This window comes from Rhea americana, unplaced genomic scaffold (genome assembly GCF_003343005.1).
Source record: "Rhea americana isolate MKP2758 unplaced genomic scaffold, rheAme1 scaffold_34, whole genome shotgun sequence".
NCBI lineage: Eukaryota > Metazoa > Chordata > Aves > Rheiformes > Rheidae > Rhea > Rhea americana.
In genome coordinates this window covers 488,039-506,950 of record NW_028186468.1, presented here as the reverse complement: position 1 = coordinate 506,950, position 18,912 = coordinate 488,039, and the positions used below count along the sequence as shown (strand labels likewise).

The 18,912-nt window shown below is 34.8% G+C and overlaps 1 protein-coding gene across 4 annotated transcripts in view; it reads right to left on the bottom strand.

Moving 5' to 3' along the window:
* Positions 1–18,912, bottom strand: part of FAT1 (FAT atypical cadherin 1) — a 114,324-nt gene that overhangs the window by 15,000 nt on the left and 80,412 nt on the right. For all 4 annotated transcript variants that reach the window (XM_085311324.1, XM_085311323.1, XM_085311325.1 and 1 more), the window contains exons 10-18: positions 13,177–17,244; positions 12,350–12,546; positions 10,858–11,011; positions 9,177–9,410; positions 7,533–7,922; positions 5,954–6,168; positions 5,395–5,532; positions 4,938–5,081; positions 2,592–2,789 (exon numbers count right to left, since the gene is read on the bottom strand). In XM_085311324.1, coding sequence (XP_085167450.1) covers positions 2,592–2,789; positions 4,938–5,081; positions 5,395–5,532; positions 5,954–6,168; positions 7,533–7,922; positions 9,177–9,410; positions 10,858–11,011; positions 12,350–12,546; positions 13,177–17,244 — 5,738 coding nt within the window. The remainder of the gene's footprint in view (positions 1–2,591; positions 2,790–4,937; positions 5,082–5,394; positions 5,533–5,953; positions 6,169–7,532; positions 7,923–9,176; positions 9,411–10,857; positions 11,012–12,349; positions 12,547–13,176; positions 17,245–18,912) is intronic.

The following is an 18,912-nucleotide window of genomic DNA, read 5'->3' as shown; positions in this document are numbered from 1 at the left end:
GCTCTGCTTCACAATCCCTTCAGAAACCATCTATAGGTGAAAGCTGTTGGTGCTGAAAAGCTCTGCTAGTGAATTTTAGTTAAAAAAAAAAAAAACAGAAAGAACAACAAAACCTACATGTATCAAGAGATCAGGCATGACCACTAACTTATGCAGAAATGAAAAATACTGTAAACATGAAAAGATGCCTTCCTAGAGCTTTTGAAAAATCTTTAAGTGAAGAGAAAAAAATATATTCTAAGGAAATCATGCACCTATTTTTACTGTGTATCATTGCAACTGAAGTCTTGTGATACAGAAATGTTAGTTTTAGTCTCAGATGCCTTCACACTCATGGATGGTGCTTCTCTGAGCCAGGATAGTAGTGAATTATAGCACTGTGACTATTTTTAAAAGTTATTGTAATAAATGATGATAAATGGCAATTAAAAGACAGTGACACATTTCCAGAATCTAGGCAGGGAACCTGTAAATCAAAGGACTAGACAGGTAAAAAAAATATTGGATGTGATTGGTACAGTGCGCACGCACACACACACACACACACACACACACACACGGTATGACAGTGATAAATTCTCCTGTGATATATGATCACAGAAAAGCTTCTGTTCTAAATAAGCAAATTTGTTTTAAGATGCATGTTCAGCTACTGGGCACTTTTAGAATACTCCTTGTCTTTTTCATTCCCTAGGAAAAAAGGCTTTTCAAGCGCTGTGCTAAAGATGAGACAGCTGAAGTAATCACAGCTGATTACAGGGCAAAGGAAGGTTCAAAGGTGCAGCTAACTCACAACATGCAACAAAGACCTTACCACAGTTTACAGAGAAGAGAAATAATTTGAGGTGCATGCATTCAAAGAACATGTTCTAGAAGTAAAATATATAGAAATTATTTAGTGCTTAGAGGAAACAGAAAACAAAACATATGAATCCTGTATTATACTAATTGCACTTACACATTTTAGAAAAAATAGTCCCTGTTCTTCTTCCCTAAATGAGAAGGTGACTTTATGGAATAAGCATACTGTTTGAAAACCTATTATGTAAGTGCTGCAAAGCCCAGCTTTGCTGGTTTGGACTCCTGCAGGCTAGGAAGGCCAGGAGAGACATCACTTAGGCACCTTGAAAGTTAATCTGTCCCACGACTAATTAGCAGATCATCCATGAGAAGAAAATAGCTAATAGAAGGATGATTTACTCCTCTGCCTCCTTTTAATTCTTAAACTCTAAACTACACTTAAATGGAGCTTTTATCTATGCCATTTCTTATACTGCTGGTTCCTGATTATCATATTTCAGTGACTCAGAATATTAAATCACAGCGTTTGCACATGTATGTGCATGTGTGTGTAAGGGGCATCCTTCCATAAAGAAAAGAGATATACTTCATGTAAATATGCCATGGCGCAGACATTACTGCTCTAAAATCCTGCATATGCATGTTTACTGAGAACTTTTTTGCATTATGTAAGAGAGTAACTTGAAAATTGAAAGATAAATTCTTGTACGCCATGTAAACTCACCTAAAAATTAATTTTTTTTTTTAATAAAACAAAAATCTGGAAGTGAAGTTTAAGAATTAATGCCAACTATTTTTAGCCTTCCCACCTTAAGTCCACTATTCACAGCCACTTAGTTTATAATTAAATTAAAAAGAGTAAAACTAAAAAAACCCAGTAGTTTGAACTTTTCTTAGGATAGGATAAAAAAAAAGGATTTTTTTGGTTTGTTTTTTAAGAGAACTTAGCTATATATTCTCTAGCAAGACTAATTCTGAAACATGGTCTGTTCTGCAAAAGAATGACACATTTAGACTGGTAATAGCCTTTTAGGGTTATTTTTGAGCTCCATGCTACRTTTTCCATTGCAAGAATCTGAGCCACACAGGTACTCCACTGTTTGTGAGAATCAGACATGAAAATGGAATGCTATGACAAAGTTCCACTGACACTAGTTTTCCAAATATAAAAAAATAAGTTTTAATTTGTTGTGAAAAAGGAAGTTTTGCTACAGAGAAATATTTCAGTACTGGCATGTTGTTCAACTTCTAGTATCTGTGTTTCTGCTTTATCACTGTCGACCAGCTTTTATCTTCATGGGTCAAAGCAACAGTGGTAAAAATACACACACACACACACACACACACACACATATATATATATATATAAAAGAAGTTTGAAGCCAACAGAAGGTGGCTCAAGGATCCTATAGCCATGCTTGCTTTTCCAGGCAGATGCTAGATTGTAGCAAAATGCATAGTAGCCTGAAAAATATACCACTCATTACAGACAAAGGACCTATCAAGAACATTCTCCTTGTTAACTCTTCACTTATACTTTTCACTTGCAATAAGTCTAATTAATGTCACTTTTACATTTGTGCACATTTCGATTTAAATCAATGGACTTTGCCTCTGAAGATGTCACCACAAGGAACATAAATCACTACTGGGAATGTCAGCATCTTGCAACACAAAGACAAGGGGCTATCCTTCAAGTWACAGGAAAATGCAATGCGTTGGGAGTGCCTGGGAAAGTTAACTAATACTTGTGCTAATAGCACAAAACAGCTAGAGGTAGCTTATCCTACCTTAACATGAAGTAAGTAGTGATCTCTAACTTTGCGATTCAGTGCGGCAGCTGTCGTCAGCACTCCCTGCTGGTTAATCTGAAAAGTGCTCTCTTCATTTCCACTCAGGATAGCAAAGAGAAATGGAGGGCCATTGTGAGAAGAATCCTTGTCTGTCACCACTAGTTGTAGCACACTGAATCCAATAGGCTTATTTTCCTATAAATGCATAACACAATCACAGTGGTTTTGTTATAACTAGAGATATAGCTTGACACTGATTTCTTTTTTACAACAGGAAAAAAAATAATTAAAATCGAATTACTATCAAACCAGTTAACCAGTATAAGGGAAATCCAAATGACAATTTTGTTTAAGGAAAATACTATTCTGTGTGAATAAYGATGAAAACAGTAAAAGACAGCATATTTTTTAGATTTTGTCTTACATTTTTCTAAAATAGCTCAGCYTTGAAATTTTCCATCATTGGTCTGAAATAGGGTTACAGCAGATTAATTACTGAGTCATCATAGATTTCAAGTTTAGCTAAAACACTTATTAAGAATAAACTAATGCCTTTGTTAGAAGGACTAGAAAAAACACACTCCTCCATTCGACTCCTACAGCCTTAATTAATGTTCTGACTACAGCCACAGTCTGGTTAAGACATGAAAGGCAGATTTTAAAATTTATTTCACAAAACATCTTCACGTCTGCATTCTGTGGATGCCAGAGGTTTCACAGACACTTCAAATACATAGGCTATCATGTATCTGATATACATCCTCCCCCAACACTCATACTATTTTCCCCAGAACATTCACCTTACACTGTACTGACCATGTTTTTTTAACATTTAAAAAGGAAAAAAGTTTTTGTGAAGTACAATGATAATAAAGTGCTATCCTCTCACACTCCTAATAATAAGCATATTCTCTGTTCTTGGGAGAGTGTGTAGGTAAACTTTTGTAAAGTTTATTATCAAGTCTTGTAGCTGAAGTCCTTCCCCCCAAAAAACAGAAAAAGACTATCATTTTAAAATAGAAATATTTACATTTGGATATCTAAAGAATTTTGATTTTCATAATAGCCAAACATATTTCCAGCTATGTCTAAATGTGCATCCCTAATGTAACATGAAGCATGAACCAACATTCTCAGGGAACTCCTCAAGCTTTTTCTCTGCTACCCTCCATAGTGGGATAGACTGGTATGAATGAACAATAAAACACAAAATTTTCCTTCTAAATTTTGTGAGAGAGACATTACAGACTTAGGTTATATAGTCTACAGATTCAGGGGATACTTTAATTAAACATTCACTTCAAGAGACTTTATGACTGGGGAAAACAAAGTACCTTTGACAGCACRTGGAAAAAACATGCTTTTCTTTCTCTTTTTTTTTAAAGTGGCAAGAGCCACTGTACGTTACTTACATACTCTGTATAGGTGGGGTAGAGATGAATCACCACCCACACCATCTTTTGGAGGACTTATGGATGCCTTTACAAAGCAWTTACATGGTCTCAAACCATGTGGTATGTCAGGATGGCACAGTGCAGCAATAACATTGCCTGATCCTTGGTATTTATCTACTGGCCAAGGCCAGGCACCAATGACAGAACCCAAGGGATTGAGATCATTTACATTATTAGTATAAAAGTTTTAATGCAGTTCCTTTGTTTCCTTCCATTTATTCTATATTGGATTCAGGACAACAGGATAAACAAGAGTTGTCCTCTACTATCTTTCTTTCGGCAGACAGGTGTCTGAATCAGGCAAATACCTGCCAGCTATTTGAGAATCTGGTACTTAAGATGCAAAATTCATCAAAGGATTGGTATGTAGCAATATGAAATATTACTCCTGCTTCAATTGCTTCTAATACCAGAGGAGGCCAATATGATTCAAATCCTGAACTATGTGCCACAGTGCAGAATACTTGCTTCAGAGTATGTAGGCAGACTAAGTATCTTTTTCTAAGCAGTAACTCTAAGGTTAACAAAATAGCAAGACTATTACCTATTTTAACCTAGCTGCATGATGTTAAGCACATTATAAACTCAAATACTATATATATGCACACAGACACACACACACTCTCTCTCACTCTACATCCAAAAAAAGAACACACATTCCTTGCAATGTAAGTTTCTAAACATGTGACACAATATGGAATTTGTAACCCTTAGCACTTGATTCAGATAAGCAGTCCCACTGGCAACTTTGAGTAATAAAAAAATACAGAAAAATAAAACTGAAACATTAGGTTTATTATAGCTTGCCTACTTCTTCAAGTCAAATTTAACACTCAAGTAATATTATCAATTTTATTACTAAAACTTTATTATCTATATTTAAGTTTACCTGGATGATAACACTATAGTTTCCTTTTGAGAATACTGGAGGATTGTCATTTACATCAGAAACATCAATATTAACTGTAGTTGTGTTAAGTCTGGGTGGGTTTCCATTATCTGATGCTTGAACTGTCAAGGTGTATCCTGAAATCTAAAAATAAATTAAAAAAAACCCCAAAGATTCACTATAGAACAAAGAAAGAGTAACAAACTCAGCTTTTCCTCTAAGGAAGAAATATTTTTGTGTAACCTCCCAAGTAAGGTTTATGTTTTATATATGTATATCTCCCCAAATATGACCCCTGTCCTCAGCACTGCCATAAATAGTTGCTTTCATTTTGTTGTGGATTAATAATTTTGGAATACTGAAATGGTACTTTACAAATATCATGCAAAAATGTGGTGGTTTTCAATTACTTATAACTAAATTAACCCCGAATGTTCAAAAAGTATCAAAAACTTACTTTTTCTCTGTCTAAAAGTTTAGTTACTTTTATTTCACCCCTCGAAGGGTCAATTGTAAAAGGATTTCCCTGATTGCCATCTATAATAGAGTAGTGAATGTGGTTGTTTGAAGGTCCATCAGCATCATCCGCCATAACCTACGGGACATTAAAGTCTCATTTAAAACAGGTCTAGACAGACACTATCATGTTTCAAATAAACTCATTCTGAAGACAAGCACAGCTGCTTCAGGTCTAATAAAATTACACAGTTCTCGGAGGAAATATCATAATATTCGGCACATACCAACGTCACCTAAACTCATTTCCTGAATTCCTTCTGAAAATGAAGTCATGTTCTCATGAGGAGAATACAAATATACCAAACAATATTATGCACTTCCCCATAGCACATCATGCCCCTGGTTCTGAAACTTTTTCAAAAAAAATTCAGTTCACTCAGTGGCAAATTATCTATTCATTTATGCTTATCTTCAATTTAATATTTATTCCTCCAAGACAGAAAGCATGATAGTCATAACAGAGTATTTCAAGGGAAAAAAAAGATGATAATACATACTGTAATGACTGACTGTTCAAGGATAGCATCTTCACTGATTACTGCAGTGTAAGTGTCTTGACTAAACACCGGAGTATTGTCATTAATATCTGTTACATTAATATTCACTGTTACGACATCACTTAATGAAGGTGTGCCTCCATCTGTGGCTTCTACTGTCAAGTAATACTCATGGGAAATTTCATAATCCAGGCTCTCAATGACAAAAATGGCTCCTGCAAGGAGAGGGAAACAAAAAACACCACAAGCAGTAATAGCAGAATTTGTGTGTGTGTGTGTGTGTGTGTGTGTGTGTGTGTTTGTGCGTGGTATTACATATTACAGGTTTTGAGTTTCTCTGATAAATAAGCAGCTTCTTCAGGACTTGATTCATCACTGTGGTGGGCTACTGAGTGATATAATCAGGCTTTAGACATAAAAGTAAAAACTTCCAGCCAGTAAAAGTTCCTGCCATTACCACACAAAACTCACACTTTAGAACTGCTTGGCTCATATTTTTCATTAAAAAAGAAGGAAGTTAAAAAAAGATGACTAGAAAAAGTCCTGTTCTAAACTTTAAATTAATCAAAAATATGAAATGACTTTTAACTTCACTTCCTTTGCAGCTAGCATTCACGTCTGGCAGAGGAGTACACAGAGGTAATAGCAGAATTGTCYGACCATGGATTTTGATTGAAAAATTTCACTTAAAAGTCAGAGTTTTTAACTGAATAGTTAAGCTACTGCAGTCCCTAACAGACATGTAATCTACTGCTGGAATAATTTTTTTTTTCTGAATATTCTTCTGCTTTCAAATATGCAAAGAAGCCAAACTGGCAAGGTACATCTATAGTACTTCTGTGGTACTATAGCGGAAAGAATAGTAGCAAGACTTATTTCAGTTATACTGGTGTAATTACTCATTATTAACTTTTGAGTAGAAATCTTATTTTTTTTTAAAAAAAAGAACTATATATTTTAAAAAAACAAGAATAGAAGTGTATTAACAAATTACTGTCATTAATGAGGTAATATTTTCCAAATAATCTAAGTACTTTCTCAAACTATATCTGATTAACATTCAAGCCTAAAATTTCTATTGTCATGCTAGACATGACTGAATCCTTCTTTAATGCCATATCAAACTCCTCTAGAATTACTGTCTCTGTGGATCAGTGACTAGTTTTCCTTGCCAATTTAGTTTTTGATATTTCTTTTACAAAGTCTGGCTACTTATTCTGATTATATATAATGGCTTTTGTGAAAAGATTATTATGCTTCTGTAACTACAGAATTACTCCATTACCAGGGTGAGAAACATTCTGGCTAGGAAACCTTTACTCTGATAAAACTAAATAAATATAACGTAAAAAAACAATAAACAGCAGCATTAAATAAAGTTCTTGCTTCACATTCTATTGCCCTCCTTTGCATACTGACAACATTGKTGAATAAACAGTATCACCAGCTTTACAGCCAAGATGGCTGTACGGGTAATATACATGGATTATATATAATCTATCTAGCTGAATTATTGCAGAGCGTATTACAGCACAGTGTTCAGTTAGGCTAACATATATTCACAGTTACATTCTGTTACCTGTTGTAGAATCAATACTGAATTTTCCATGTTCATTTCCACTGACTATTGAGTATGTGATTTCAGCATTGGCTTCGATGTCCCTGCTTGCAGCGTAGATCTGGAGAACTTCAGTTCCAACCAAAGTGTCCTCRGATACGCTGGCACTATACTCCCTATACTCAAATACAGGTGGATTATCATTTATATCCAGAACAGAAACTATAAGACTACTTGTGGAAGACAGTCTTCTAGGTAAACCTTCATCTGTAGCCTTCAGAATCAGAGTGTACACAGCTTGCAACTCTCGATCCAATGGTTTCTCCAACCGAATGATTCCAGAGGATTCATCAATAGAGAACTGGCCTTCTGCAGAGTTCACCAGTGAATAATGGATTCGACGGTTTACCCCTACAATTTAAAAAGAATTGCAAAGTATGAAAAAACAGTTTAAATACACCAACATAATAGTGGATATAATAGCTACAGAAATCAAATGTGCATATGAGATACTATCATTCATCTTAAAGTAAATTTCAGCAACCGTTAACAGCTCCTGTCAAGAGATCCCCCAAAAGATGTAATACGCTTAAAACAAAACAAACAAAAAATTTCTTCATCATACAGATTTTCTGTCACAAAAACTCCATGAAGCATAGTTCTGTTTCAGTCATAGTACTGACTAATACAAAAACATTAGTAATATAAGTTATAACGTTAAAACAACACATCTACTTAGCAGGCTTAAAAATAACTGGAGAATATGGGGAAGATGGGCTGCATCATATAATCAGGTTCTATCCAGTAAGTTTAAGAATGTCCCAGAATTAACAGAAACATCATTTCTGGCAAGATTTCTGTATAAAACAAACAAGAAAAATCCTTAATATTTTAGGCCAAGCATTTTGCTCCTAAGCCTAAAACACTAGTGAAGTGCGAAAGCATCTGTTATATTCCAATTCAGTAAGATTTATCATAGCACAAATCAGGTCAGTTGTTTSATGACAATGAGGCAATTATTATTTGATTAAAAAAATGATTACATATAAAAATCATATACCTTTAAACAAAGACCATATGCTCGTGTTCTTCCAAATATATGAACAAGTCTAAGAACAAATTCTTTCTAATGCAATTTTCAGTTCATGTTCACCTAAATGCTTAGAACTGAACAGTGATAATAAAGAGGCGGCAAAATTCTTAATAAGGTTGCATACACATGAAGCTATACTTAACCAGGGTTCTCTTTAGGATACTATCATCAACAGCTAGCACACATTCAAAACATGGCTTCTACCTACATGGACAAGGCTTCAATTTTTGTTTACTTACTCCAGGAGTAAAAGGATGGACTTACTCCACTGGAACATTAATAGTTAACTGCAAAAAAATGATCCTACATTTTGTCTGTCTGTCTCCACCCCCCCCCCATGCTTTTTTACACAGTAGGAGACAAAAAAGTGATGTTTTTCAAGCCACTAACACATCAAACTTAGGTGTTATATCATTTAGTAGACCTAAATATATTACTCAGAAGTCTAATCCTGAGAGGTACTGAAAATCTATCAGTTCCCCTGAAAGACCTAACATTTCTCAGGATAAGACAAAATAAACATTACTGTAACTTTGAGACCATGACAGAAAAATCAGTTAAAGAATGCATACCTGCATCTGCATCTGTTGCCTGTACTCTCGTCAAAAGGGTTTTAGGCTCTGTATTTTCAAACACAGTAATGGAGTAAGGATCAGCTGTAAACTCTGGGGCATTATCATTCACATCTTCCAGAGTCAGAATAACATTAGCCTGGCAGAATCTTCCTCCTCTGTCTGTAGCTTTCACCTGAAGATAATAAACTCCTTGCTGCTCACGATCAAGTGGCATTAATGTTTTCAGTTCACCTATAAACAGAATTACAAATATAAATGGACACAAGTTGCAAGAATTAAGTGTCCTATAATGTTGTGTAGCCTAGCATGCTTTCCTTCTCTAAAACCCTTTTGTACTCAGAAAAGATGAACAACAATTTTCTTTTTGAGGATAATTTCATCAGTGGCTGAGTCAACAGCTGCACTGCACCAATAAGCTCTACTTTGGGCAAAACATGTCAGTGGCCTGCCTCTTCTGCTTTAGAAGTTTAAATGCTAAAACTCTTTGGCTTTAATTTTAAATCACTAAAATTGAAACTAGCTGAAGTAAGTCACATTCTGCACCACTCAATGGTGCAGCCTGTGTGCATGCCCATACATGCATGCACGAATCCATCCATGTTCACCTAGCTAAGTAATTACATGTTATTGTGTAAAGAAAATTAAATTTATTCAAACCTTGCCTTAACAAAATGCAAGGTAAAATCCTATGCACTTTTTTTTAGGCTACTTGATTGTGTCCCTTCCACAGATTACTGAGTTGACTCTCCTCCTGTATCATGTAGCAGTAAATAGCAGAGGTACTTACATCATCAAATATAACTTGTTGCTGCAGACAAATCCCTGAAATCTATTAAATGTTATAAACATTATTTCTATTAACATAGAATTTATGAATTTATCTAAGAACATGCTAACACAGCACTGCAATGAAATCGAAGTTAAACAAAAATTGGGAAAAAAAGATCCTTCTCATTTACTTTGCCACTAAGGTATTCTATGGTATCTTCTCTGTATTCCCGCTAGATCTTTTTATTTATCAGTTATTTTTCTATATTATTTACTACTCCCTTATTACTACTTGTTTATTGTACCGTGCAATGCATAGGATTTTGGCCTTGGTCATCCAGAAAACATGAACAGCAGGAAAATAGAAAAAGTCAAGGAATTTAAGAACTCATCTTGATTATATAATAATTCCAATAAAAATGGAGGCAGCTTTGTGTATTATTTTACTATGGAAAGGAAATTTGTTCCTCAGTCTAACCTCAACCCATTTAACATGCAAAACCAAATGATGGTGGAGAGAATTTGAATAAAGTTATTTTTATTTCATAAACTCACTATGATTTTTACTGATTAATATACTGAATATAAAAAGTACCACATATGTAACRTACTTTTATTGACAGTCACTTTGACATGGAAGTTTCTGGCCTCAGGGCAGTTACTCCACTTATTCTTTTGTTCTCCATATACTAAATACTGACCTTTTCCCTGATCTTCCATCAATACATTATTAATATTTACAAAATAGAACTTCACATTTAAAACAACACTTACATAATAAACTAACCATTAACACAAAGCTTAAAGTACTGACATTCACATATGTCAATGTAACATAATTGTAAAACATTTTATAAAGTGAGGCTATGACTGCAATTTCGTATAGCTTATAATGTGTTAGAAATTTTACCTGTGTCTGGAGTTAGTCTGAATTTTTCTGCTCCTGTGCCGTGCAGCGTATAAGTAATTTCAGCATTGGAACGAATATCTGCATCTGTGGCAGATACCTGCATTATCAGTTTGCCAGGAAGAGCATCCTCAGGAACACTGTCAGTATACAAAGCCTAAAAGATTTTAAAGTAACATTGTAAGGTTAAAATATATGCAATAAGGAGGAGTTGCACTGGGGGAGGGAAGAGAAGAGAATGACAAACCAGATACTCTGTTTGAATGTTTGGGAACATGTGAAGTGAACTAGAGGATGAAATACCTGAAAATGATAAGGACTTGTGATTTTTCTAATTAATTACCTCACAGTTAATAAATTACTAAAAGAGGTAATTATTACTGACATCTGCAACCTTATGGACTCGAGTGTCAGCGTGTAGCTATGAATTCTAAACACCTCTAAATGATTAACTAATAATTCAAGATATCCTCACTCTTGGAATTGTGAAATTTTTTTGTAACTTCACTTTTTCATCTTTTGGAAAGTAATTTTCTCCAGGTCCAATCGAATCTAGAAGAAATTAATGCCTGCCTTTAATATAAACAGGTTACATGCTTCCAGTTTATTAACTAAGAAAAAAAAAACCAACGTAAAGACACAAAGCACTCCTATTCATGTCAGGCATGTGAATTASCATAGAAGGACCATCACTTACAACTACAAGCAATATTAACAACGGCATAAAGCTAAAAACATTGATTTATTGATTTATATTTAGCTACATCCATTCTTACATGAGTAAGGAACATGGACTAGCAAAAAGAATSAAGTGCTCACTGTGTACTTGATCTTTCCCAGAACAAGAGAAGATCTTGCCTTTCTACCCCAATAACATCCARTCTGTTCAACATGATAAAATGTGATGGCTATGAAAAGTCCAAAGAGGCAAGGTGTCGGGGGGAAGCTGACTGAAAACTCAGGGCTTTTTTGTAAAGCTTTTATACTCCTTGCAGGTTCTGCTTTCCTGTTTTTTCCATTGTTTAAAAATACAGATTACAAATTTTTGGTGGTATTTACTGTAATTGCAGTGTGATCTTCCAGTCTTTCCAACTCTTCTACCCTATCACATGAAATGCACAAATACTTTGAGGCTTTACCTACTTCATAAGATAGAAGWATATAAAACTATCATGGTAGCAGCCTAAAACAGTTAATTTTGCAAAAGTATGCATTAACACAGGACAAATGAATTAAATTTGTCTTCATGCTCTTCAAATCCCCATCAAATGATGAAATTACATTTGTGAATGGTCTCTGGATTTTTTAAATTGCTAAGAAATCTGCCTAAGAAATCACCTTTCTTTTACAGCATGTTGTCCTTGCAGTACAAAGTACATTTCCGTTACCAGCGAACACTTATTTGTCAGTCCTGTGAGATATGATTTCAAAGAAAATGAGTTTACATTTTACCTATGGAAGCAGCTAGATGTAGAAGATGGAAGATTGGGCCTACCTTTTCACAAACAGGGCTGTTATCATTAGCATCAAGGACTTTAACCTCCACCACAGCTTTAGTTGCAAAGGTCCCATCAGTAGCTGTAATATTTAGAAGGTAATTGTCCTTTTCTTCCCTGTCCAGAGGCTTTTTGACATAGACCTTCCATTCATTCTGTATATTTTCAATAGCAAATTGTCCCAACGGATCACCTCCTGAAATATCAATAGATATATTTCACTAAAAAGAGAATGTTACAATTACTCTGTCAACATTAATTTACAGATAAAAATAAAAAAATCTAAATGCAACCAAGCAGCCACTCTGTGAATCTAATACAGAAATAGCTTCATTTTTCAGCTATTCATAGCCAGTGAATGCTTAGTCAGCAAATTTAACTACAGCCTATAGAAGCTATAAATAATAAGATAGAAATTAATGCAGCATTATAGCTAACATCATACTAAGGTACTTTATACAAAATAAGAAAAATATTAAAATCCTCTGTTGGAAATTAATACTTTATTAATTTATGAAATTTCTTTGGTTTGGTCTTTAATAGCATTATTTATTTCAGTGTAAATATTTCTTCCTATAAAATCTGATCTATAAGAAGTAGATAACATCTTTAGAAAGACATTTTAGGCATGTTTCAAACAAAGCCAAAGGTAAGCTCTCAAAGACTCATTTTTACCTATAATTTTTAATCTTCATTTTAAGACACACAGACATTTTTTCCTTGCCACTATAGAGCTTCAAAATATAGATGTTTTATAGAAAGTCATCACTCACAGCATTCTAGGATTACTCAAATTATTACTCTGACATTACTGAAAAACATTTACCTGTAATGTAATAGGAGACTTGTCTATTGGCTTCTTCTGTATCAGCATCAGTGGTACTTAAGATAGCAATTACTCCACCAGGAGGGTCATCCTCACTGACTGTCCCTTTATATATCTCCGCAGTAAAGCGTGGAGGATTGTCATTCACATCTGTAACAGTAACTTCAACCACAGCCACAGAAGATAGCTGAATTTTTTCACCCCTATCAGATGCAACCACTGTAATTTTATATTTGTCCCGTTTCTCATGGTCGAGCTCTTTGAGAGTGGTTATCCAACCATTTTCCATGTTTATGGCAAAGGACTCTAAAATATCTAGTTCTTGAGAAAGATCTAAGCTGTAAGTAACCTGCCCATTGAGTCCTGAATCTAAATCAGTTCCTTTAACTTGGATGACTCTGGTTCCAGCCGGCATGTTTTCTACAATGAATGCTTCATATGGATTGGACTCCAAAACTGGTTTATTATCATTTACATCTTTTACCTGAATGCTTACCTCTACTGAGGAAACAACATTATAATCTTCATTCGCATACTGTGCTAACACWGAGAATTGATACCATTTAGTTGTTTCATGATCAAGGTTCTTCTCAAGTTTCAATCTTCCAGTTTGTCGGTCAATTACAAAAAAATCATCCCTATTGCTTTCAGGAGTGTTCCCTTTAATCAGACTATACACCAAAGTCTGATTATGTTCTGCTTTGATAACATCTATCTCAGCTCCAATTGGAATGTCCTCAGAAACTGTGTAAGAATAGAATGGTTCTGAAAATTTTGGTAGAGGCACTTCTGGTGGGAGTATTCTAGCATAGACAGGAACAATGGACTCCTTTGGGGGAGAACCACCATCCACTGCTCTAACAAAGAAGGTTAGAAACTCATTTTCTAAACCAATTAAGCTTTCTTTTGTAGTAATTACCCCAGACAATGAATCGATTTCCAAATTCTCTTTAACACTTTCAGATTCTGCTTCAATAGCATATGTGATGTCTGCATTTGTACCCTCATCAGCATCAGATGCCCAGATTTTAATGACAGAAGTTCCCCTTGGAACATCAGATCCAATATTTACTTCATACTCTGTTGCTCGGAACTGAGGAGCGTTATCATTGTCATCCGTAAGTATTACATTAACTGTACAAAAAGCAACTTTTCCTCCTCCATCCTTGGCCATTAAACTTATGGCAATTACTTTTTCTGCTTGTGTTTCACGGTCAAGCTTTTCGGAGGTAAATATCTGGCCTCTCTCATTTGTGTAAAATCTATCTTTAGCAAAGTCATTTACAATGTGGTAAGTGATGTCACCGTAAGTACCAGAATCTTCATCTGTTGCTTTAATCTCAGTCACCAAAGTATGTAATGGAGCATTTTCAGCTAGTTCAACCTCATACTCATTCTGGCTGAAAACTGGGCTATGCATATTGGCACTGGTTACAATTATATGGACTTGGGCTGAGCTTCTGAAGACTCCATCAGATACAGACACATTAAGATTATAATGTGACTTCAGTGTCTGTTTGCGTAGGTTTGAGATGGTGATAATGCCAGTTTTACTATTAATTACAAAATTCATATGATCATTGCCCGTCAGAATGGAGTATTCCAGCTTGCCAACATCAGAACTATCTGCATCTGAGGCTTGTACACATGTCACAAAATGCCCACGAGGAGCCAGTTCACTAATTTTAGCTTCATAAAGCAACTGGGTAAACAGAGGGGGGTTGTCATTGAGATCAGTAACATCAACAGTTACAACAATATCACTGCTCAAAGGCAGCATGCCACCATCTATGGCCCTGACTAGTAATTTGTGTTGTTGAATTTGTTCATAGTCCAAAGTTCTTGCTGTCAGAATGAGTCCAGTGATGCTATCAATGTGGAAGTAGTCATGACTTTCACTATTATCCTCAACCAAGTGATAGGAAATTCCCCTGTTTGTTCCAGAATCAGCATCTGTAGCGCTCACTTGTACAACAGATGTTCCAACGACAGATGCCTCAGAAAGGGTCACAGCATAAGACTGCTCTGTAAACACAGGAGGGTTATCATTGATGTCTTCCACTATTATGTCTACAAACACATCAGCATGAGCCCCAGTTAGGGAGTCAGTTGCTCGAATGCTCAGTTTGTACGCTGGATGAGCCTCAAAATCAAGAGGGGCAACAACATTTACAACTCCAGTGTTGAAGTTGATAGTGAACTGATTGAAAGGATCTCCATCTGTGATGCTGTAAAACACTTTAAGTCCTTCTGGGCTGTTTGCTTGTACGTGCACAACCGGGCTATGGAGCTGAACATTTTCTGGTATCTCTGCACTGTAAAAAGGCTTTTCAAAAATTGGCATAGCTTTATTCATAACTGTAATTGGGACTACAACTTCAGCAGTGAAAGCAGGTTCTCCTCCATCTTTTGCCACTACTGTGACCATATACTCCTTATTTAGTGTGTCTGGTTCAAATTTTTTCTTCAGTGAAATTTCTCCAGTAGGATCAATTTGGAAATGTTCATGATGTTCTTTGAGGTAGTAATGCACTTCACCATTTCTCCCTGTATCTTTGTCTACAGCAGTGACACGTCGAATAACATGGCCTACTTCAGAATCTACTTTAACAACAGCATAGTATGGAAGATTGACAAAAACTGGAGCATTATCGTTTACATCTTCCACGGTGACTTTAACCACAACATGAGCAACAACTGATGGTTTATGCTCCTCTGTCACTTCTATCACCACATCAAAAGATTCTTGCTGTTCACGATCAAATGGTATTCCGGTGGTTGAAAGGACTCCTGAAGTATAGCTTATTTTAAATCTGCTGTCTGGATTTAGAATATGGTAAAACAAAGGCTCATTTATTTGATTCCCTATAGCAGTAACAACAGCTATTGTTTTTGCCTCAGTGGAATTCTCCTGCACTGTTGCAGAGTAAGAACTCTGTGTGAACTTCAGCTGACTTGCTTTGCTTTCTTTCACATTAATTTTTACAGATGCAGTGCTTGCAAATCTGCCATCAGATGCTCTAACTGTTAATTCATACCTGCTCCTTAACTGAGTTGTATTTTGTACTGTTATAACTCCAGTCTTAGGGTTTATTGAAAATTTTTCTCCAATGTTGCCTTCAATGATGGAATAAATTAATTGTGAAAAAATGCCTGAATCAGCATCAGTGGCATTTACGCTGATGACTTTAACACCTTTGTAGGTTGGAACCAAAATGGATGTCTCATACAACTCTTTTGAAAACACAGGAGGGCAATCATTGATGTCAATTACATAAATAGTAACATTAGCTGCATATTCTGCATATAAAGGTGGTATTCCCATATCATGTACTTGCACTGAAAAGTGGAAGATGTTTGTCTCCTCATAGTCCAGACTCATTACAGTCCGAATGGCACCAGTGCTAGAATCAATGGCAAAGTATTTGTGGACAGATGGTTCAACAATTTGATAAACAAGCAAAGCATTTGATTCTTTATCAGCATCTGTAGCTCGAATTACTAATGGAATATTCTTGTCAGTTAGAACCACACTGTTAATTGAAGCTGATTCACTGATAAGTCCTGTATATTCAGCTTGTGTAAAAATTGGTATATTGTCATTCTCATCCCGCAGATGCACCAAAACTGTTGCATTAGTGGACAAGCCAGCCATGTTTGTTGCCTGCACAGTTAGTATGTAAACAGGCAAAGTTTCGAAGTCAAGTAACTTTTGAGAAATAATAACACCCGAGTTTGGGTTGATAGCAAAGGCATCACCTATATTACCATCTTTTATTTCATAAATCACAGAAGACTGACTGTATGCTGTAACCATTCCAACAAAACAACCAATGCTGGCACTTTCACTGATTTCTGTAGAATATTCTTTAGCTGTGAATTTTGGTGAGGCATTATCAGAAACTGTAACAAACACATGCACAGAAGTCACTTCACTCATTGGAGGATCTCCTTTGTCCGTAGCTTTTACTATCAAGTTGTATTCTTCCTGGTTATTCCGGTCTAACTCTTTTGCAATTTTAATTATACCCAAAACGGGATCTATAAAGAAGGCATTTCCAATATTCCCTGTGAAGAAAAAGAAATGCAATTAAAAAAAAGGTATAAAAAAATTAAAGAATGATTGTTCATTTAGCCATAAGGGCCAAGGGAATATTGTGATTTCTTAATTTTGTTTAAAAATGTTTGTTAGCCTCTTTGGAAAGTTTTACATAATGAATTAATACTAATTCTAAGTTTACTTGCAGAAATACGGCACCAAGTGGAGTTACTAAAGTTATCAGAGACTTCAAAATAAATGCAAAAATTTGATTCATTTTCAATTTAAAAAAACTCATAAAAATGTAAGTATTTTGCAACTTTCAACACATAAAAATTACATATATTTTCTTCAAATTACCTTTGTTATTGAGCTCATGTTTAAGCCAAATTAAATATCTACTAAAGCTGAAAGAAAATTATATTCAGAAACTGACATTAGTGGAATAACAGTTATATTACATGATCTAAAATAACTAGATTTTTGTGGAAAAAGAAGTCCTGATTCTCAATTGTTTATGTGAGTATTCTTTAAATCATTATTTCAGAAGTAAAGATCTTTCTGAATTAGATCAGAAGTTATTTCAACCCTAACTTTGTATTAATACATAGACAAGTTAATGCCCTGTGATAAAATGTTAGAAAAAAATACTATCTACTGAATATTACCAGCTGCCACTTGAAAATCATTTGTTTTCAACTATGTATTTGAAAATGTAAAGAACTATACAATATTCATATATTCATAATGAATACATAATATTCAGTTCATGAACTAAAACAGTGTAACATTTTACTCCCTTAAAAATTACATTGCATTACTAAAGCCATGTTCTCAGTACAGAAACATTTATTAAGAAATTCTGAATTATGCATACAAGTAGGCAGAAGATTTTATCTTTTTTTTAATGCAGACTCTAAACACAGTGGCATTCTTAGAATATGCCATTACAAATCTCATCAGACATCACAAGTATTTAAAGAATGTTCATTCCATATGCTTAGAACATCAGCTATAATGCTTTAACCTCCTAGTAGATGACAGTCCTATAAAACAAACCTAAGAAAGTCTTACATTTACTCCTACAAAAATCTAGAAGAAAGGAAAAGAACAGGGTGTAAATTCATGCCAGATAGCATGCATACACATTTTTTTTTCACAGTACTTTGGTATGCACAAAACATGCACTATTGAATTAGGAAAGGCAAGAGAAAAGTTTTATGAACATTAGTGTCCTGCTTAGTAAAAAAGTTTGCTTTTCTCCAAATAACAGAAAACTTATCAGACATTTAAATATATTCTCCCTCTTCAGAGTATCATAATCACAGCTTTGTTTTAATACTGTTAAGGTATGCATATCAAAATAATACTTTGGGAGAAAAAGGAAAATATTTACAATAAACAATTCCTATGTCTTTATAAAATAACTTATGACAAGAATAAAGAAGCAGCATTTGCTCCTATCATTTTGTGTGCAACTACATAACTTTCTACCTACTGCTCTCTTTAATATATAGTTTCTTACACTTGTTACCGGAGATTTTATTGTAAAATGCTTCTTAGCTTCAAAAGACTACAGCATATAGCTAACATAACTTAAGAGCTTCCCCCCCAGTAACAGTGGCTGCATAATTCAGGACCTTACTGATGGAAGAATTTTATCTAGATTTACTGGACTGAAACAAAACTCATTTCCA